The sequence below is a fragment of the Lynx canadensis genome, chromosome D4 (assembly GCF_007474595.2).
Source record: "Lynx canadensis isolate LIC74 chromosome D4, mLynCan4.pri.v2, whole genome shotgun sequence".
Classification (NCBI taxonomy): Eukaryota; Metazoa; Chordata; class Mammalia; order Carnivora; family Felidae; genus Lynx; species Lynx canadensis.
The window spans coordinates 12646492-12669531 of NC_044315.2; the positions used below are offsets into that span (position 1 = coordinate 12646492).

Below are 23040 nucleotides of genomic sequence, written 5' to 3' on the forward strand. Positions count from 1 at the left end.
CACAATTTATTCATCTATTGATGGACATTAAGATTGTTTCTGGTTTGGGGCTATTACCAGTAAAGCTGCCATGAGTATTCTTGTGCAAGTTTTTGTATAAAATATATGCTTTAATTTTCTTTGGTAGTTTCCTAAGAGTAGAATATCATAGGTATATATTTTACTTTTGAAGGAATTAACAACCTGTTTTCCAAAGTGATTGTAATTTATTGTAGTTGTCATTGATAAAAGTTGACTTTTGATGGCTTGGAATTTTTAAAACATGGTCCTTCACCATAAGTAATTAGAGAGACACTGCTTGAAATGGCCTCCTTTAGATGTAGGTAGCTACAAGGACTGTCCTTGTACAAGATAAAATGGAGTGAGTATAGATGGAGATACGGTGATGGTGATGGGTTTTAAAGCAGGAATTTTAACTATGCTGTTAATGAAGTGTGAGACAAGGTCATCAGCTGAGTGAGCAGAGGGCCTGCAGCAATAAAGGATTGAGGAAGGTGGAAGACAAGATGTGAAGTCACTTGAGAATGAGCACACCTTGATTAGAGATATGTGATAGGTGTGTCTGGTAGTTTTGAGTTTGTATTTAAGTTTTGTGGCCGTCAATTCAAAGTGAGACGCCTTTTTGGAGAGTTTCTTCAATTAGTTCAGCCTCTTGGATAGAGATAGACGGAAGGTATGTAGTTAGGTTTGATAGAGACTATGCTTTTTTTTCCTGGCTGATGTGACATAGGAATGGTGGAGGAACAAGAGGTCTTTGCAGTGGGTCCTGTACTGGGTTGTGGAACCTCAGGAGGTTAAAAAAAGAAATGAAGGGGATGATGGATTGTGAAAAGATAGTAGGGTCACTGCATTACAGGACTCTGCGGGGTCAAAGAATAGTGTGAATAATCCCACAGTAAATAAAATGCAAGTAAAGGGGACTGGAAGAACAGGATTGTAGAAATGGTTTTCAGGTGGATGATTTTGGGTGATTTACATGATTTGAAGTATAACCATAGGAGAAGGTAGCTGCAGAGGGGTTTAGGAAAAGATGGTTGAAGTCCAGGAACACAAGAACCAAAAAGATTGATTTTCTATATATGTGATGGGCATAATGATAGGAAAGCAGTGAGTGGGGAGCTACAATCATCAACGAATGGAGTGATGAAGGTTTTTTGAGGGAGGTAGTTAACACAGCAACAGAGATAAGGGTGGTAAAGCCTGATACCATGGTCTTCAAGGGAATTCCAGTGGGGCTCAGTTAATGGAAGAAATAGTACAATGGGGATTCATGAGGATTAACACCCTCTCCCCACCTCTGAGTCCTGAAGCAGTCTGAAGGATTATGGCAGGAGAAGGTTTAGAGAGGGCTCTAGAAGTGTCTTTCAGGAATAGCCAAGTGTCAGTTGGAACAATAGAGAACATTCATGGAAATTGAAGATGATGAGTATGGGATTAGCATGGAAGTTTCTTGGATGAGAGTGACACATGAATTAGAGTTCAGAAAACTTAGCTGGAAGGGCAGGGATATTGGGCTGCTTCCCAGTTTTTCAAGTCAGACAAAGATCTCTCGGTACAGATTTCTTTAGTAGTCCAGTGATTTTTGGTAGCTTGGTGGGTCTGTTTTGCTGGGAGTGCAAAGGTTTTGTTAAATTTCTTGTCCCTTTTTCATGGAGCTGGACTGCCTCATGTATTTGGTGATTCTTAATTCTGTACCTGTTAATTCTCATTGCCTTGGACTTCATGGATTTCCAGCCCAACGGTGTGGCTTCTTGTCTCCTTCCTTCTTTTAATCCTATTGAACATTGTGAACTTTCAGGCACAGATCTGTCTCTTAATTTTTTCATATATTTCCATCTTCTCCATGTTTGGTATGGAGAGGTGATTTTGGCATATTTCAGTTTGTTATCGTGACACTGTCAAAGTTAAATTTTTAGAAAGGAAAAAGTTGATACCAACCCAGATGTCCAACAATAGGGAATAGGACAAAATATCCATAGATATTATATCCAATGAACATTACACAGAAACCAAAATTTTGTTTTGCCAAGGACATGGGAGAAATGAGAAACTGTTCTCAATACATATTTAGTGGTGTCATTTAATAAAACATATGTTCTATAGAAAGATGTAAATAAGTAGGTATTAAAATGGAAGTGTTTAAGGACATTGAGATTATAGATGATTTTTATTAAGTTTCTGTTTTCCATATTTTCTATAATGAATATGTTCCTACTTTTATAATGGGGAGGAGGGAAGGGAGTAAATATGACTTGGAAGGAAAGCAAGCTAACAAATTATGTGATATGTTAACCTTAATTACTATAATATGAAATTCTATTTCTGTAAAAAAACAATAGGTTGTATACATGTACACGTGTGTGTGTCTTAAAAATCTTAGCTCTAGGTAGGCTTTATATGGTTTTGATAAAAATCTACTAGCAGATATGATTTTTTGTTTTTGTTTTTTAATAATTTACCCTGAATATAAGTCAGCAAATCTAAACATGTAGATTGACAATTAAAATCTCAAAATATTAATTTCAAGTAATAGTAGTAAACAATTTTGTTAAAAGACAATAGTTAATTTCAGTTTAAAATTAAGGGTTACATAATCATAATCATCATTTGTATTCCTGCTTAATTGAAAGTCTGTCATATACCATACAAATGCTGTTTTAATTTCAGTCTTCTGGTGTGTAGTATGCATTGACTTTCTGTCTGTATTTAGAAATCTCTCATTGGCTTTATAAATATTTTGTTCATTGAGCACATATTTAATGAGTGCTGACTGTAAGCTAAGCTTTGCTCTAGGCAGGTAGGATGTATTAGTGAACAAATAAAGATAACCCAGGTGGTCTGGTAGGAATAACAGCCCACAACACAATACCTTTTAGTGAAGAAAACACCTATGTACTTAGTTTGCATTTTAAAGACTGTATTACTATAAAAGTCTTGTAAAGCAGTACTAACCTACTTTTGTTTTATTAGATTGAGGAACTGCAGCAGGCTTTAACAGTAAAACAGAATGAAGAACACGATCGCCAGAGGAGGATAAGTAACACTCGGAAGATGATCGAAGATTTGCAAAATGAACTGAAGACCGCAGAAAACTGTGAGAATCTTCAGCCCCAAATTGATGCCATCACAAATGATTTGAGACGAATTCAAGATGAAAAGGCATCATGTGAAGGCGAGGTGATCGATAAGCGAGGAGAGAAGGAAACCCTAGAGAAGGAGAAAAAGAGTAAGTTTTTTTTTTTTTAATTTTTTTTTTTTTTCAACGTTTATTTATTTTGGGACAGAGAGAGACAGAGCATGAACGGGGGAGGGGCAGAGAGAGAGGGAGACACAGAATCGGAAACAGGCTCCAGGCTCTGAGCCATCAGCCCAGAGCCTGACGCGGGGCTCGAACTCACGGACCGCGAGATCGTGACCTGGCTGAAGTCGGACGCTTAACCGACTGCGCCACCCAGGCTCCCCGAAAAAGAGTAAGTTTTATTAAACTTAGTGTGAAGAGATGTTTATAAAATGGAGATCTGTTTCTGTTGATGGACTTTCTTCTTCCCCTGGAACCAGGTCTTTACCTGCTCAAATCCCCTTGTTGAGGAATCTCCCCTTGGGTTTTCCAAATTGATGCCTTAATTACCTAGATGTATTATATACCGTGCTTTGCCACTGGCTAACCACTGTCTTATGTCAGATAATGGTGGTTGATTTAATTCTCCAAAAATGCTTTCCTTTATTTTCTTCACAAAGTCCTCCACCATTGTTTATCAGATCAGATTTAAGCTCTTCATTCTAGTCTTCATTACCTTCCATTAACTTTGCCCCTTCAAACCTGTCCCAAATCATCTTTGCTTTTCTTTCCTGTAGACCATGAAAATAGATTTATAACATGAGTCACATAAAACAGGTCTTAAATTCTATCTGCTCAGTGTATACAACTAAGATCAGTAAAAAAGAACAAAAACCCCTAACTTGGTCTGTTTATCAAAGTACGAGATGTGTGTGGTTAAAAAAAAAAAAAAAAAAAAAAAGAAAGAAAGAAAAACTAGAACAAAAGTGTGGCCCAACCTCTGTCAAACCTCCAGACCTGCTCTCAGGACAAAGCATGTTTAACTCCCTCGGCAGTGTTTTCTAATAGACCTTCATTTATATTTTTATCATGTTCTTGTTTTGCCCTGGCTAGATGAATCAACTTTAGACATTATCTTTTGATGTTTTGTACTTTGGATGTAGATTCCTGCTCATAACATCTCCTGTCCCTATTGTAATTCCTCAAGTGGCATTATTGTATTAATACTAATTACTAATCTTTAACATTTATTATCGGTTAACTGTAGTATCTTTAAATCTTTTGTCATTTAACAATTGTCAGTATTGCTTGAGCACGCACTTTGTCAGCTAAAAATACCGATACTTTCATCCTGTTTACTTTTCACCCTTCTGACACTCTAAGTTCTCTAATTTGGTCTCTTGAAATTTCTTTCAAGGCTGAAAACATTTTATTGAACACCATATCAAGTTTTATGGGCTCTGTTTATGGGTTAATTCTAAAAGCTAGAAATATCAAGTATTACTTGTTACTACAACAGTGAAACTTATTCACAGAAGAGCCAGGTAGTACATTTTGATCTGATTTCCTTTTATTGATATTTATTTTATTATTTTTTTAAATGTTTATTTTTGAGAGGGAGTGCAAGCAGGGGAGGATCAGAGAGAGAGGGAGACAGAGGATCTGAAGCAGGCTATGTGTGCACAGTTATGCGCTAACAGCAGAGAGACCAATATGGGGCTTGAATTCGTGATCCACAAGACCATGACCTGAGCTAAAGTCATATGTTTAACTGACTGAGGCACCCAGGCACCCTGATAGCTTTTTTAAAGGTTTTAGTTTTCCTTCAAAAAGAAAAACAGAAAAACATTTGCTGTAGCGTTTCCTTAAAAAACAATTGAGGTGCCTGGCTAGCTTAGTCAGTAGAGCATGTGACTCTTGATCTCAGGGTTGTGAGTTCAAGCTCCATGTTGGGTGTGCCGCCTACTTAAAAAACAAAAACAATTAGGCATTCTTGTGAGCTCTGGAGCCCCCCTATCCCCCTCCTTCCACCTAAATGGATTGTTTTCAAAGCCTCCCATGTGTCTGCCATCTGGGATTTGTCACAGATCCTTGTCTGTATTGGATAAAACTATTCCGTGTCTTTTTCTTGCATTGCTCCATTATACATCTTTGGGTAACCTTGTAAGAAGAGATATTTGGAATTTAATTACAGATATCTGGGATTTAATGACAACACCTTCATTTCATGGTCCCCTTTTAACCTGTTTTTGTTGTATATATGACTCTAGGTTGAAAATAATTTTTCTCTCCGAAGTTTGAAGGCCTATTGCAATCACCTTGTGTTAGGAAATATAGCGATTTCTTAATCTTCTTTATGTGGCCTATTTGTTTTTGATAGCTTAAAGGTCATTTTTTTATCCCAAGTGTTTGGAAATTTGATAATTTCTCCAGGGTTTTGCTTTATCACTGTGTTGGGTACTTGCTGAGTGGTGCTAACTTTGAGATCTAAGATACCCTTTTGTATTATTTAATGCAGGTTTTCAAAGATACACTTTGTTTTCCTTTTTTAGGCGTGGGTGATAATATTGTACGATTTGACAATCTTATGAATCAAAAGGAAGATAAGCTGAGACAGAGATACCGTGACACATATGATGCTGTTTTATGGCTAAGAAATAACCGGGACAAATTTAAGCAAAGGGTCTGTGAACCTATAATGCTCACGGTAAGAAATTTTGTTTGTCTTGGTAGCATCTGTTAGTTTTATTATTGCAATCGTTATAGATTTTTGTTGTTTTAAGAATTCTTAGTTTTATTAACAACATGCTTTTCCATTATCAGACTTGTGGCAGTTGGTAGGCTGCTGAATCCATACCTGAGTTTTCTAAAGGGCCCTTGACCAACAATAGGAAAAGTAGGAAACTTAGCTTATTGACCAGGAATCATGTATAAAATTAGTTTGGTTAGCTAGTTCCTTCTGGCTGTTGTTGTTCTTAGGTTAGATAGCAGGCAATAGATTAAATGCTGCCAAAGGGCTGGAAACTATTGTAAATAACTATGTTGATATGGGGGAACTGATAGACAGAAGAGAGAGAGAATTACCTACAAATATTAGCATTCTGAGAATGAAACCAGCATAAACCTTTGATAGCTCTTTTTGATGATCATGGGTCATTAAGAAGAAGGTAAGCTATATTTAGCAAATCATTTAATGAAGTGTGGCTTCATTGGAATTTAGATGGAATGGCTAGGACAATTTCCATCTAAAATATTTAAAATAATAATTTTGGCCGTGGAAAGGGAAAAGAAAGTAAACACCACAGTCTTTGGTAGCGATATATTAGGTATAATATGAATGTAAAACTTACACCAAAATGACTTAAAGAATGCACTATAGATCCTTGCAGGATTCATGAAAACTTCTATTTTCTGTAATTCGTGTTTGTGTTATCCTTTATTTAAAATCATTTCATGTAGTTTTCTTTTTTATATCTTAGATTATGTTAGCAAAATTAATATGCATAATACTGTATTCTCTTCTTGCTCAGGTATGTATTATTAGAGTATTTTTGCCAGATCAAGAAGGGAATATCTATTTTGGATGCAGACATTATTGTTTTGATTAATCTGGTAAGGACTGAAAGAAAATATAAGAAAATATTTTGATCCTTAATAAATTATAATGCAAATAATTGTCAACAGATTTTTGTTAAAATGTCAACCTCAAAATTATAATTCACAACGTTAGTAAATTTGCCATCCTTCTATCATTTCATCTCCTATCAGTAGCCTGTCACCAAGAGGGATTACTAGCAGGCATATATTTACATTACAAATTACATTCGAATCTTTGAGATGAAAAGATATACCCTTCTTTTTTTTTATCCTTTCTGAAATAACCCTTCACCTTTCCTACCACCTTCTTCCAACTGTGTTGCTCCCCTAGCCCCATCCCGATACACACACTTACCTAACCCTCCAATATCTAGTTGAAATGTCATCAGGTAGGCAAATTAACAATATATCAACTTAAAATTTTAGTCATAGAAGTTGTCAACTAGCAGTCCATTTCCAGGAGTTATTTCTGACCATTCCAATCTACAATGGGAGAAGTGTGCAAAGATTTGTTTATAGTTCTGTTCCTCACAGCAGTGTTTATAATACTGTAATGGTGGTGGGACAGAGAATGAAATTCCCAAAGCTGTTGCTTGGTCATGCAAATTACTGTACATCCATTGAATGGAATACTATGCAGCCATTAAAAATGTTCTAGGTCTCTTGATATAAGAGGACATTTATGACTTATTAATGAATTATAAAGCAGGTTATAAGATAGGATGTATAGAAAGATTTTATTTTTTTAACGTTTACTTGTTTTTGAGAGAGAGAGAAAGAGCTTGAACTGTGGAGGGGCAGAGAGAGAGGGAGGGAGACATAGAATCTGAAGCAAGCTCCAGCTTCTGAGCTGTCAGTATAGAGCCCAACGAGGGGCTCAAGCCCACCAGCCCCGAGATCATGACCTGAGCTTAAGTCAGATACTTAACTGACTGAGCCACGCAGGCACCCTGAAAAAGAGTGCATTTTAAAGAGCTGAAACACAAGTCTGACATCAGCCACCACATCACCTTGGAGTGCTGTGCCTTCTCTGTCTACCTCTCTGTGTCTTTACTACGTCGCAAAGACGTGGCCTTGAAGAACTTAGCCAGGTATCTTCTTTACCAAAGAAGCTAGTGACAACATGAAATCTTCCTTCAGGATGTCACGAGGCCAGAATGAGTGCAATGCAGTTTGCATTCTACCTGGGGAGAAACGTGTGACTTAGTCACTCCTGGAAGTGCACCAACTGGGTGGGGATAGAAATGACCCCCCACCTGTGTGACTTAATTTTGAGACTCACTGTCTAAATGAACAAGTGAAATTCTTCAAAGAAATGAATGACCACGTAACCAACTCACACAAGACGGAGGCCCAAAGATGTGACATCTGTTACAGGAGAGAGTGATAAGGAGAGCTGAGTCTTAGGCTGGCTTATCCACAACTATTTTAAAAAGGTGACTTCCAGCAGTCACATTGGGGTTACTTTAACCCTTTCTAAAAGTTATAGCTAACGCCCACTTAAATTTTCTTTCATTTATACCATTCCTTCTAATGAAGTAATTTGGTACCAAAAAATATTGTGAAACAGTAAACACTAACATGGTATAGTGTCTATGTCCTGGTGATGGTATTAATTTTTTTGTTCGTCTATCAGTTTTCCCATTCTTACGCTAATTGGTATTATAATTTAAAATACTAATATTTGCCAACATTTACATGATAAGCATTGCACTAAATTTTTTATTCTGTCTTAATCCTTTTATTCCTGAGATAGACTATTTTACTATACCCATTTTGGTAAAAAACTAAAATTTTAAGAAATTTAAGTTGTACTTGATTTGAAGCAACATCTGTCTGACCCCAGAGACTTAGCTCTTAACTAGTATGCTATATTTTATATATAGTACATATACTTTTTCTTTCATAAATATTTTTTCAAGAACACTGATTTCCATCTGCTGAAGGTAATCTATCCCAGCTCCCAAAATTCCATAGATAGCACTTTTTATGCACCTCTGTTATAGAGCTTTATCTTGTGTTCTGCTTTTCAACATACTTACCATCTGCAAAAAATAATAGCGTAGTCTTTTTGAAACAATTTGTTTTCTTGACCAATCTTAGTATTTTCCGTAGCATTGAGTGTCACATGCAGAAGTGCCTTATTTGTTAATATTTTAAAAATAAATCTTACAAGCCTAGGATTTCTCTTGCAAACACTGTTAAAATTCATTCAGAGCAAGTTTTTTTTTTTTCATTGTTTTTGAACTGATTGGTTATTGCCGTGTATAGTATGAATTCCTCTTGAAGATTAAGAAGAAAAATACTAAAAGTGTGGGGATAGAGGAGAAATGTTTATACTCTTAGATTACAATCTAAGCCTATTTCAGAGGTTTTTAATGAGTGGACTAGAAAGGAACTTCATTATTTCTTGAATAGTATCAAATTGATAAGCTTCAGGTACTCATTCGTGTGTTGGCTTTTGTTTTACTATGTATTGAATGTTTCCCGGTACTAACTTATAGAGGTGTTGAAATGTCTCAGTACAAAGTGTTTTTCATTTTTTTCCCTTAAGTATTTAATCTGATTAAATACATCTAAGTAAAACTAATGTTCTTGCAATCAGTTTGGATTTCATGAAAATCAGCTTATATTTTCTTTTCATTTTGTTTAGATCAATATGAAAGATAATAAAAATGCCAAATATATTGAAAATCATATTTCATCAAATGACTTAAGAGCTTTTGTATTTGAAAGTCAAGAAGATATGGAGGTTTTCCTCAAAGAGGCAAGTAACCATCATGATACTTTGATTCATCTGGTGCTTACCCTCTAGTGCTTAAGTTTTTAAATTCAAACTACAACAAAAATAGTGACTAATACCAGCAGTGACTCTTGTGTAAAATCATTCAATTTTGTTAATTTCTTTTTTAATCTGTGTCATTACTGGGGAATGAATTTGTTTTGCAAGAGAAAAAACAGCCCATAATTCCACCTGAAACGTGTTTTGAAGTTATTTGGAATTTGTAAAAATAATTCTGTCACACTCTTTTAAGAGAAAAAAATGTAATGAAGGGCCTTTGGTCTTAGAAATCCTTTTTGGAAATGTATTGGAATGAACTCGGTTTTTCTTTGGCTGGGAGCGTGGGAATCAATATGTTGTTGCTTTCAATAAAACCTCTTCAAAAAGGATGAGAATTCTGTATCTGGCTACAGAAACACCACTGAGAATCTAAGGCACTAAAAGGCAATGTGGATGGCTTAGTAGTTAGAAGCATAGACCTACATACAGGTAGACTGCCAAGATTTGAATTCTGGCTTTGCTACTAAATTGGTCAAGTTTCCTGTATGTTTTATGCCATAATTTCCTCATCTGTAAAATGCAGATCCATTATCTACAAGATGGTTGTGAGGATTAATTCTATTAATAAATGGAAAAGTATTTAGAACAGTGCTTGCAAATATTATATATGGGTATCTATAAGTAATTTTTTTAATGTTTATTTTTGAAAGAGAGAGAGACAGAGTGCAAGCAGGGGAGGGGTAGAAAGACGGGGAGACAGAGAATCTGAAGCAGGCTCCAGGCTCCCAACTGTCAGCACAGAGCCTGACATGGGGCTCGAACTCGCAAGATGTGAAATGACCTGAGCCGAAGTCAGATGCTTAACTGCCTGAGCCACCCGGGTTATGGTTATCTATAAAACATACATTGTTAGCTGTTATTTGCTATGGTAAGATTTCTTTCCTTTTACATACACCTTCTGCTTCTTTTAAAAGCCCTAAAGATTATGTTTAGATTTTGTTTTGGTTAAACTTTCGCTACAAGTGTGAGCGAGGACAGGATCCTGAATCAGCTGCAGTGGTCCTCTTTGTGTGGTACACTAGTGATTGGAAAGAATCCCTTACTTTCTTTGGCTTTTATCGAAGTGCCCACCTGGTTTGGGAGTTGGCAGGGAATGTGAATATATGGTAACTGGATGAGAAGTCGCATGTATCAAATTATAGAATGGACTCCCAGAAGTTAGACATTTGTATAGTTTAGAATTCTTTAAGCTTAACCAGTGAGTTTTTGGTCCAGTGTGCGAAGTAGGGCATTTGGATTACAAGTGGAGGACACACTGCAAAGTGCATTCAGTCGGGTGTAATTAGATGCTTTCTGTTGGAAATGACCAGCTTAGCCTACACTGAATACCTTTTTTGAGTCAAAAACTCAATGCTTCGTCTGTGCTAAGGATTTGAATCTCATATCGATAATGTGACGTGGGTTCCTAAAACCTTGACCTGTATTTTTGTGTGTGTGCTGTGATAATTAACTTTCCATAACTTCTCCTTAACAGGACCAGAACTCCCTCATACATGTATGACTTTGTATTTTAAATTGTGAAATGTATTTAACCGCCTCCTGTACTCATATCTACTAGAGTACCATTTCCAATATTGTTTATAAGTATTATGTCTGCTATACATTTATCATAGACACCCTTTATCAGGTTAAGGAAGTTTCCTTCTATTTCTAGTTTGCTGAGAATTTTTTATCATATTTTTCTGTATCTGCTGGGATGGTCATATGGCTTTTGTACTTTAGTCCATTGATATAATTAGATCGAGTTTTGAATGTTACATCTAGAATTTCTGGGATAAACTCTACTTGGTCATGTGTACTATTCTTACATTAATGGATTCGGTGTTCTAATATTTTGTAGAGGCTTTTTGCATATGTATTCATGAGGGATATTGTTTTTGTCAGGTGTTGGTGTCAGGATTATGCTGGAATCATAAAAAAGGATTTGGGAAATGCCTGTTCCATTCTTCCTGTGTCTGAACGAGTTTTGGTATTACTGCTTATCTGTTAGAGCATATCTCTTTCACTATTTTCACTGATAAAGTCTTTAAAAACATGGAAGTGTAATAATCATTTTCACACTAAAAAAATTCCTTGTAAGTACCATTAAAGGGGTGCCTGAGTGGCTCAGTCAGTTAAGCCTCTGATTCTTGGTTTCTGCTCAGGTCATGATCTTGCAGTTCATGAGTTCAAGCCCTGTATCAGGCTCTGCACTGACAGTGCGGAGCCTGCTTAGGATTCTCTCTGCCCCTCCCATGCTCACTGTCTTAATATAAATAAACTTTAAAAAAAAAAAAAAGTACCGTTAAATATCCAGCTTCTGATCATCCCATGGATGCCAGGAGGAATGTAACTTAAAAAATCATTTTGATTGATAGTATATGGTAATTAAAATATTTTCTTTTCCTTATATTCAGATTCGTGACAATAAAAAATTAAGAGTAAATGCTGTTATTGCTCCCAAGAGTTCATATGCAGACAAAGCCCCTTCAAGATCTCTGAATGACCTCAAGTAAGTCTTAAAAATACTATTAGAACTAACCTGTTACTTTGAATATTGAATAACCATGTTTAGCTCTTATATATATTTTAATTATCTCTCACATAAATATGGATGTTATAGGCTGTATTATTCCTTTTTAGGATCTCTACTTAAGTCTAAAATAAGGAAATATCTAAGAACAGACAAACCATGGAATACTTACTATATGATGGTGATGTTTCAAATCAGTGCAATAATATTGGACTGTTTACTAAAAGATCCTAAAATAGTTGGTTAGGTATTGGGAAAACAAAACAAATCATCACTTCATAACGCAGAAATAATTCCAGAAGGACTAAATGGAAAATTTGCAATTATAGAACAGCTATAAGTAATTAACTCTGGATGTAAGTAGACATTCTAAATGTAAACACAATGGAAGAAACAAAAAAGATTAAAATAGTTTGTAATCATGAATATATTAATAAACTTTTCTGACAAAGAAGTCTTAATCACTTAAGTGATTTTAAAAGACACCAAGAAAAACTTTTTCTGTACTATCATTAAATTACATTTTGTTTATTTGCCACTTGTCGACTGTCAGATTTCTGTAAATGATTTTTAAGAAGAAAAATCTAAGAAGTGCTTTTCATTTCAGACAGTATGGGTTTTTCTCTTACTTGCGAGAGTTATTTGATGCACCTGATCCCGTCATGAGCTTTCTTTGCTGCCATTATCATATTCATGAAGTTCCTGTAGGAACTGAAAGGACCAGAGAAAAAATTGAACGGGTAAGGAAGTACTGAATCAGTACCCAAACCTTGTTTTGTTCAAACTTCTTGGGGCACCTGGGTGGCTCGGTCGGTTAAGCGTCCGACTTGGGCTCAGGTCACGATCTTTCTGTTCGTGAGTTCGAGCCCCGTGTTGGGCTCTGTGCTGACAGCTCGGAGCCTGGAGCCTGCTTCCGATTCTCTGTCTCCCTTGCTCTCTGCCCCTCCCCCATGTGTGCATGCTCTCACGTGCTCTCTCTCTCAAATATTAAAAAAAAATTAAAAAAAAAACTTCTTAGCATATTCAAGAAGTAGGTCATTCTGTTGTTTTTAACCACACAGATTCTTTGTATTTTACATTTTTAATACAACACAAAACATTTTTAATACAACAGAAAACTGTTGACTAATACTTTATGACAGGTGTGATGTGGAGGCCCCTAGAGTAAATACCCTAGATCTGTATTTATTGAAGAAAGCTGAGGCCTGTAAAGAGACACCTGTCACTCTTACCTCATTTTTTTCCTGCTTGACAAACCTATGTTGAGACATTATATTAATGGTTTTGTCATTTAAGTTCTCGTATTCTAGGTTATTTTTCAGATAAATTACACTTTAGGATGATAGGCTGGGATAGAGAACTGTTTCGGTAAGCCCTTTCTTTCTTTAAGCTGCTGCTTAAGATTATTTCATATATGAGGGTCGCCTGGGTGGCTCAGTCAGTTAAGCATCTGACTCCTGATTTTGGCTCAGGTCATGAGCTCACGGTTTGTGAGTTCAGGTTCCACATTGCCCTCTGCTCTGTCAGTACACAGAACCTGCTTGGGCATCTCTGTCTACTCTCTCTGTGTCCCCCACTCGTTCTGTCTCTCTCTCACAAAACTAAATAAACTTAAAAAAAATATTATCTTCTATATGAATGACCTCCATTTTAGGATCTCATTTTCCTGGATAGCATAGCACACAAACTCATAGCTCCCATATTCTGCTAATGCTGCTGGGAGTTCTCTACTCCTCATATAAATCTCCAAGACTCCAAAATACATTCATTGCTTCTGTTACAGACAGAAACAGGAAAGAAATCTCTTCATCCAAAACAGGTTTTTTTCATAACACCAGGTTGCATATTTTTGCTTGTAAGTATCTAGGACCCAGCTAGAGACCTAACTACTATTTATTACATTGGATTTATTTAAAAATATGTTTTAAAATTTTAACACCTCATGTACCAGTATCCCTAGGACAATTTATTTGTAATATAGGGACTCTTTGTACTTTACTGACAGCAGATAAGAAATGAGGGCTCATTACCAATGCATTTTGCCAGGGGGCGTGGACACCTCACCAAGCTAATTATAGTAAGTTGCCCGTGTCTTTGACTAAAAATTACATTCTGGGAAGTATTTGGGGAAATGAATACTAGAACTCTGCATGTGGGTACACCTCTTTTCTATCTTATGAAAACAGGATAAGACCATACATGGAATTGTTCTCATTAATTTCCAGGACTCTCCCCTTTGGTTAAAGGATCTCCTGCCAGCCTTAACTCAGGATGTCCTTTCTGCTGGGAGTGCCCTTCCCTCACCATCTCTATCAATTTAAATTCATTAGAACTAGAGTAGGCTAACTTCTTCTAGGCTTTCCTTTCATTCCAGAGTATTCAGCAGTTTATAGATGCCACGTTATACCTTGTTGAACTGAGTATGCTTAAGTATGTCTAATTTCTTTACTTAGATTATAAACTTCTGGTTAGAAGCAAGCCACAAGAGTATTGGTGGTGAGGCTGCAGAGATCAGAAAAAACTGTACTACAAAAAGCTATTCTTAACTAATATACAGAAATATAGTAACATTTTTGTGTTTAGAACGTGCTTTAGTTTACGGAACTTTTTGTATAAGTTCTTGAGAGACAAGATCTCCAAAAAATGCAAAGAAAAAGTTTGAAGTAAAGTGTTTCCATTTAAGTATTCTTCCAAATATACAGGAATTGAATATGATCATGTGTCTCTGAACAGTAGAACTGAGGGAAGGTGAGAGTAAATGATTTACTTGAGCTCCCCACAGTTCTGTCTCTCGGGCAGCTGGTTCCTCGTATCTCCTCCATAGACCTAGCAAAACTCCAAAAGGACACTTACATAGGAGAGATTGTAAAGTCAGGTGGAAACGTAGCCACCTTCACTACAGATGTTTTGGTTTTCTCCCTTCTCTCTTCTTCAGTGTTTTCCGTAATAATAATCTGAAGTGTATCAGCCACCTTTTTAGAGATGTACCTGGATAAGTTTTTAAAAAAAAAGAAAAGCAAATATATTTTGATCTTCTAAAATGGACTTGGTCTGTTTTCAATGGTTTAATCCTTTTAAAAATATTTAATTACTATTACATGTGCACTAATACTTGTTTGACATTGTTTGACAGGTAATACAAGAAACCCGGTTAAAACAAATGTACACAGCAGAAGAAAAGTACGTGGTGAAAACTTCCTTTTATTCAAACAAAGTTATTTCTAGCAACACATCCCTGAAAGTAGCCCAGTTTCTCACAGTCACTGTGGACCTAGAGCAAAGAAGACACTTAGAAGAACAGCTAAAGGTTGGTTATTTTGAGTACTGTATTAGAAAATATTAACTGGATTTGTAATACTTTAAGTAGATCTGTTTTTAAAATAATTTTGAATATCTCATAGGAAATTAATAGAAAACTGCAAGCCGTGGAAGCAGGGCTGATTGCCCTGTATGAGAGAAACAAGCATCTAGAACACAAAGACAATGAACTTAGACAGAAGAAGAAGGAGCTTCTTGAAAGGAAAACCAAGAAAAGACAACTGGAGCAAAAAATTAGTTCCAAACTAGGAAGGTACCATTCAGCCCCTTTGGGTAGAGGGGGCGGGCACAAAGCACTGCGAGGCTATTATGAGTTACATAGGCATACCTCGTTTATATTGCGCTTTGCAGATACTGCGTTGTTTTCTTTCGTTTTGTTTACAAATTGAAGGTCTGGCAACCCTGTGTCAAGCAAGTCTGTTGGCACCATTTTTCCAGTAGCTTTTGTTTATGTTGTGCCTCTGTGTCACATTTTGGCGATTCTCACATTATTTCAAACTATTTGATTATGTGTTGTGATCTGTGATCAGTGATTAGGACTCTGAAATCTCAGATAACTTAGCATTCTTAAGCAAAGTATTCTTTAATTAAGGTACGTACATTGTTTTTAGATACAACGCTGTGGCCCACTAAATAGACTATAGCATAGTGTAAGCATGACTCTTACACGCATTGGGAAACCACAAAATTCTTTTGACCTGCTTTATTGCAGTGGTCTGGAACCAAATCTGCAATATTTCTGAGGTATGCCTGTACCCTGTAAGGCTGATGCAATTCCCAAAAACACGTTTTGTAATAATTTCCCTCAAACTTTAATCCTACTGCCCAAAATAAAATTGTAGGGCAAAGGTTGGTGAATTTTAAGTGCTGTTCTTCTGTCCTTTGATCAACTGTTTTGACCGCTGGACCTCTTCCCATGCTTAAAAGTTAATTGAGGACGTTGAGGAAGTTTCACTTATATATCTAGTGATATTTATACCACATTAGTAATTAAAACAGAATGTTTAAAATACTTATGAAAACCACTGTTTTCCAAACAAAATACATCTAGCAAGAAGAGTGGCATTGTTTTGCATTTTTATCAACCTCTTTTGATAAAGTTACTTGTTTATTTCATATCTGCTTTTACTTTCAGTCTATTGTGAGAGGTTGCTTTGAAGTAGATTGATAGAATTTTCAGATAGTTACCTATATCGTCTTGTTTAATATTGCATCAAAACCTGCCAAGATTGTGGTTTGTTAAAGTTCATTTGCACTGTGGAGTCTGCAATTAGTGAGGTAGATTATTCTTATGTTAAAACTCATTGTATTGTAATTGGATCTTTTACCCAGTGATCTTGTTCCATCATGCATTGGTCATTTATAGGTCTTTCAAATATTGACATTTTATTGTGTAAAGAAAATAATTATGTTGATTTCCAATCCCATCAGAAGGATCTTTAAGAATTGGGAAGCTATCAAGCTTACAGTGGTAGATAAAGATTTTCCAAATTCTACTTTTCACTTGAAAGTTGAATTTTATCATTGGGGGCAAATATTATCAGTTATTTTTCTTGAAGTGATAGGCTCACTTCATTCACTTTGGGTTGGGAGGAACAGTCTGCCAAATACCTGAGTCTAACTGTAGTTTGTCTGTTATTGTTTCAAGAAAAACTGGTATTTCATGAAAAAAGTAGTCCAGCTCCCAACTCAGTCACACAAATGCTTTTCCTTGAGGCCGCCATCATACTTTGGTATACATTAGAAGTACTGTATACTTCATCACGCTATTATAAAGATGTATGTAGTCAGTTACCATGGGGAGGTGGTTCAAGATGGCAGCATAGGGAGATACTGAATTCCCCCCCTGCCACAGACACAGCACATCAACTGCTACATATGAAACAGTTTGCTCTGAAAAAGATCAGAAAACTAGCTGAACTGCTCTTCTGTAACAAGGGATGTAAGGTCCACATCAAGGGGGGTAGGAACTACAGAGATAGGGTCTCACTCAAAACCCCGCCCCTAGTGTGGTGACCAATACTCGGGTAGTGTTGTGATCCATATCACAAATATGGAGCTCTTCCCTGAGGAGTTTGTGCCTACAGCAGGCACCCCAACCCTTGGGACCTGCACCAGAGAGATGAGTCCCCAAAACATCTGGCTTTGGAAACCAAGGGGGCTTATATCTAGGAGAAAGGTACAGCAGTAGAGAATACAGGTTCTGTCTTAAAGGGCTCATTCAAAGACTACAGGACCCTGGGCAAAGTAACCGTTTGAAAAGTAGTTAGACCATATGTGAAGGAGATTCATTTGCTAATCTTAAAGTATCCACCCAAGAGGCAGGAGCCTAATGGAAATTCCTCCTGGGACAGAGGCACTGGTGGGCACCATTTTTGCACTCTGCCTGTAATCTGCTGGCACTGGTGGGTGTATGCCATGCCCACATCCCCGCCAGAGCTGGGTGGCCAAGGTTCTGAAATGATCAGAGACAGTTCTTGGCAAGCTACTATCCCATGCCCCTGCATAGACAGCAGTCAGAAACACTCTCCAGTCTTCCTGTGGAAAAGACCCCTTCGTCCTAGAACCACAGCTTCAGGGGCTCTAGGACTACCACACATCTAGAGGCTATAGAATTGTCCTCAAGCAACATGGTCTAGGAGATGTCATCTCTGTCATACTGTGTGTTGGCCTTGCCACAGCCCACCAGTACCTCCGAGAAAGGGCTCCTCTGGAGCCCTCATTTTTGCAGCAGTTTCCAAGGAGACCCCTCCAGATTGTGTGGTGTGTAAGCCAACAGGGTTTATGGTTGTGATCCCGTAGGACTCTCTCTCTATATTTGCATAGCTTAAAAGCTGCTGCCTGAAGTTCTGGCTTCTATTCTAGCTTCTGTTCAGCGTGAAACTAGGGGCAGACTGAGATCCCATCCTCTGGAACACTCACAGCGCTTGGCAGTCCCTCAGCAACTGGGCTATATCAAGGATAAATCAGGCTGCTTAGACCACAAAGGTGCATGTGACAACCAAGAGCTAAGCACAGTTGAATGACAGGGTTCATCTCCATAAGGCCAGTTCAAGACTTGTTGAAGCTTGAGAGGGTTGAAGGTTGTTTCATCTGCTGCTTAGAAATCAACACAGGACCAAAAAAGAAAAAAAAAAAAGAAAGAAAGAAAGAAATCAACACAGAATCAAGCAAAATGAAGAGACAAAGAGTGCGTTCCAAATGAAAGAACAAGATAAAACACCAGAACAAGAACCATTATGAAATGGTGATAGTTTACCTAAAAAAGAACTCAAAGTAATGGTCCTAAAACAAGAGGAATGAATACAGCAAGAACTTCGCTAAGGAGAAATACAAATAAAGTCCCACACAGACTTCACAATGCTGACGAACACAGTAACTGAAACGAAAAATACACTGGAGGGATTCCAGCAACAGACTAGATGAAGCAGAAGAAAAATCAGTAATGTGGGAGACAGGGTAGTAGAATTCATCCAAAAACAATAACAAAAAAGAAATAATTTTAAAAAGTAAAAATAGCTTAAGGGACAACATCAAGCAGAGTAACTTTTGCATTATATGAGTCACAGAAGCATAAAGAGAGAAAGGAGCAGAAAAACATATTTGAAGAAATAAATAACTGAGAAGTTCCCTAACCTCAGGAAGGAATAGACATCCAGATCCAGGAAGCCCAGAGAGTTCCACATGAGCACAAGAGGAAATCTCTTCTGCAGAAGAGCACTGATTTTTTTTTTTTTTTTTTTTTTTTTTTACTGAAAACAAATCACTTTACAGTCGGATGCCAGTGACATTTGCAGTACTGGAAACCGGCATTCCTCAGTAGTGAAGAATTTACACAGTCAATGTTCAAGGCTCTTGGTGTTTCATTTTTAAGCATCCCTGATAGATGGGAGCATATTATTTGTGTCTGAGAGTATGTAACTTCATCACTTTAATGTGTACCATCTGATGTTATGAATCAAAGTATTTTATCTCAGAGAGGGAACATTCACTGGTTTATAAAATGCTCTCTACCCATCTGCTTGAAAGTGATTCATTAATGCCTGAATATTTAAAATCAGTTAGAATTCTCTTTTCGTATGCTTCGAGGAACAGTAGACCCAAAGGAGTAATACACTTATGAATATGTGGAATTTATAGGAAATTTCAAATCATTAAACACTTCACCACGGAAGGGTTTTGAAGGAACTATACAAGCTGTCATAGGCCTTATGATGATTGAGATTGTATTGTAGCTACTGTCAGATGAGCTACACCTCAGTTCATCAAGGATGTGTACTGTTGAAGAGCCTAATGAAGAGTTTTAGACATCTAGACGTAGTTTAGAATTCTATTTCTAGGTTACAAGGAATTACCTGTGATAGGGCATTTGCCATTTGAAGTTCTCTGGACATCAGGGTAGGATTACATCATGTGGATGGTCTAGAACATTTGGCAAAAATGTCATGAGCACCTAATGCAGTCTGGGAAAGGCAAGTCATGTGGCTATAGCTCACTGATCAAAGGTCCACAGTGGATTTGGCTTCACAGTCATCATATCGTTTATCATCAGTGGGATTCAAGGCCAGAGTTTGTTGTTGGTAGTCACACCATAGTAAATTAACTCAGTAGGTGGGACTGGAAGATGAGTACTTGGCATTGAAGAGTCTCTTTCTGAGACAACTGCTGACAAAGGCCAAGATTCTGGGTCTGATAATCCTATAGACCCAGTCTCAACGAAGTATTGGAAAGGTGTGATCATAGCCCAGCCCCTTCTGCTTCCTTCCAGAGTTCAAGAAAATTATCTCACGCAGCAGTCTCAGACCATTCCTCAACACCAACCAAGACCCAGCAGATAGTTGCACTCCTCCCAGACAGTATGTACTAGCTCCTAAAAAGATGACACAAAGGAGGTCATTGTTTAGTCCATAAATTCCCCATCTGTTGTTCAGTCATTAATATAGCTTGATGTCTCAAGCTGCATCTGTACCAGTTCCTTAAAACATGTCTCTGTGTTAGTTTTTAGCTCAGTTATGAGCCGTGCAGCATCTTGAGAGACCAATCAGCAACAGACTTGGATGATAGAGGCAAATATTCATCAGCCAGAAGATATAAGAAAAGAAAAATTCAAGAACAGCTTCAAATGGTCCATGGTTAAGGGCTGCAGTTTTTTTGTTTTTTTTTTTAATTTTTAATTTTAGGGAGTGAGCAGGGGAGAGGTATAAGGGAGAGAGAGAATCTTAAGCCGGCTTCACACTAAGTGCAGAGCCCGAGGCAGGGGTCAATCCCACAACACTGGGACCATGACCTGAGCCAAAATCAAGAGCAGAACACTCGACCAAATGAGCCACCCAGGCGCCCCAAGGGCTGCAGTTTTTTTTTTGTTTTTTTTTTAAAGTGATCAGCCCCTGGGTTGAATATTGATTCTGTTCAGCTTTCTTCTGAATTCATCTAACATCTTGCAACTTGTATCTATAAATATTAATGACCAGGTTGTTTAACCAAAATCAAAGTGGAATGAATACTGGACACATTGGCTCCACTCTGCATAGGACACGACAGCAGCCTTTAAAAAGTACATCAAGGGGCACCTGGGTGGCTCAGTCGGTTAAGCGTCCGACTTCGGCTCAGGTCACGATCTCGCGGTCTGTGAGTTCGAGCCCCGCGTCGGGCTCTGTGCTAACAGCTCAGAGCCTGGAGCCTGTTTCAGAGTCTGTGTCTCCCTTTCTCTCTGACCCTCCCCCGTTCATGCTCTGTCTCTCTCTGTCTCAAAAATAAGTAAACGTTAAAAAAAAAATTTTTTTTTAAATAAAAAAAATAAAAAGTACATCAAGTCAGAGTCAACAGAATATACTGAGCTGGCACAGACCGTAAACACCTCTTTCCAGTCACAGCACTCTTACAGCCCCACTGTATGGACACTATTATGATTTCATAGCTAGAAGCATGGTCCCCATTCCACCTAGTATGCCACAAAACCGTACCCAGAGTGCTGCAGTAACTGCATTCACTCAGGACAGACAAGATTTTCTCAAGGTCAGCAGTTTGTGATTAGAGATTAAATTACTAACTGCTCCTGTAGCTTATGGGGCCATCTTGGTACCTAGCACTATGCTTACGGGTCAGGTGGTGACTGCCTGCCCTACTTTGGCTACACAGCAGCAGCAGCCACAGCCACAGACTTTGTCAGTCACAGTTGTGTGTCAGGGCACAGTTCCCAGGAATCTCCGGCTCAGCTCACCCAACTACTGCAGCAGTTTTTACAGACTTGAAGGATCCTCAGGGAGCATCCTTGAAATCAGCATATCCTCTCTGCTGCTTTTCCACTACAACAGAGCACTTTCCCCACGATCACATTACCAGCAATACCGGTCTCAGCAACAGCAATATCTGAGTCGGCACAGGACTGACAGTTTGACCTGTTCTTCTAAGGTTCACCCACGGTAGCACATATGCCTCTTCTGACCTCCAGGAAGGAGGGGATTGGCCATCAAGAGTTGCTCAGATGGTCTGAAGCTAGGAGAAGTCCTGGCAGCTTCGCAAGAAGCAGTGTTGAATGTTCTAGTTCCTGGAATTAGTTAGCAGGGAAAGTGCTGCCTATTGCTCCAAATACACATTAAATACCAGCCAACAGGAGATGATCTTGGTGCCATAGCCAATTCTGACAGTGTTCTACTTGCCCATCTATTTTTTGATGGAGAAAAGTGTATTGCCAAATGTCAAGCTCAGCTGTGAAACGTGATCTTCAGTCATCAGAAAGGCACCAACATTATTAGTAATTTAGTGGTTCTGTGCCTGTTTTCAGGTGTTAGAGGACACATCACTGTCATGTTTGGTTTGCTTACAATAATGCCATGAAGGTAGTCTAGAAGACTCAGTAGGCCTTTTCTCTCTTCCTCTCCTTTTCCAGATAAGGATAGAACAGTAATTAGTGTCAGAAATTATAGTAAGGACTGTATATGACAAGTGTATAGCTAACCTCATATTCAACAGTGAGAAGCTAAAGTCTTTTCCTTTAATATCAGGATCAAGGCCAGGAGGCCCACTCTGTGCACTTTTATTCAGCATAGTATTAGAAGTGCTAGGGGCACCTGGGTAACTCAGTCAGTTAAGCATCAGACTCTTGATTTTAGCTCAGGTCATGATCTCACGGTTGTGAGATTGAGCCCCACGTTGGGCACTGCGCTGAATGTGGAGCCTGCTTGAGATTCTCTGCCTCTCTCCCCCTCCTGTGCTCTCTTAAAAAAAAAAAAAAAATCTGTCCCTCTGCTTGAAAAAAAGCAAGCAAGCCTAGCTAGAGCAATTAGGCAAGAGAGAAAAAGCAAAAGAAGTAAAACTGTCACTATTTGTGAGTGACAGGATTTTACATAGAAAACCCTAAACCTTTCTCTACCAAAATAAACTGGTAGAACTAATCAACAGCTTCGATAAAGTTGCAGGGTACAAAATCACCATACAAAAATCTGTTGTATTTTTATATACTAACAAGGTACTCTGAAAGGTGAATTAAGAAAACAGTCCCAGGGCACCTGGGTGGCTCAGTCGGTTAAGCGTCTTGACTTCAGCTCAGGTCATGATCTCATGGTTGGTGGGTTCGAGCCCTGTATACTGACAGCTATGAGCCTGGAGCCTGCTTCAGATTCTGTGTCTCCCTCTCTGCCCCTTCCCCACTCACAGTGTGTCTCTCTTTCAAAAATAGGTAACAAAAAACATTAATAATTAAAAAAAAAAAGA

General features: G+C 37.9%; 1 protein-coding gene and 2 pseudogenes across 1 annotated transcript in view; all 3 read left to right on the forward strand.

The window, feature by feature from the left end:
- The window catches only part of SMC5 (structural maintenance of chromosomes 5), a 95947-nt gene that overhangs the window by 46903 nt on the left and 26004 nt on the right, over window positions 1-23040 (forward strand). The window contains 7 exon segments of the mRNA XM_030293004.1: window positions 2971-3226; window positions 5611-5765; window positions 9309-9422; window positions 11894-11988; window positions 12617-12749; window positions 15143-15316; window positions 15411-15580. Coding sequence (XP_030148864.1) covers window positions 2971-3226; window positions 5611-5765; window positions 9309-9422; window positions 11894-11988; window positions 12617-12749; window positions 15143-15316; window positions 15411-15580 — 1097 coding nt within the window.
- On the forward strand, window positions 19090-20510 carry LOC115499235 (annotated as a pseudogene).
- Window positions 21074-22423, forward strand: LOC115499238 (annotated as a pseudogene).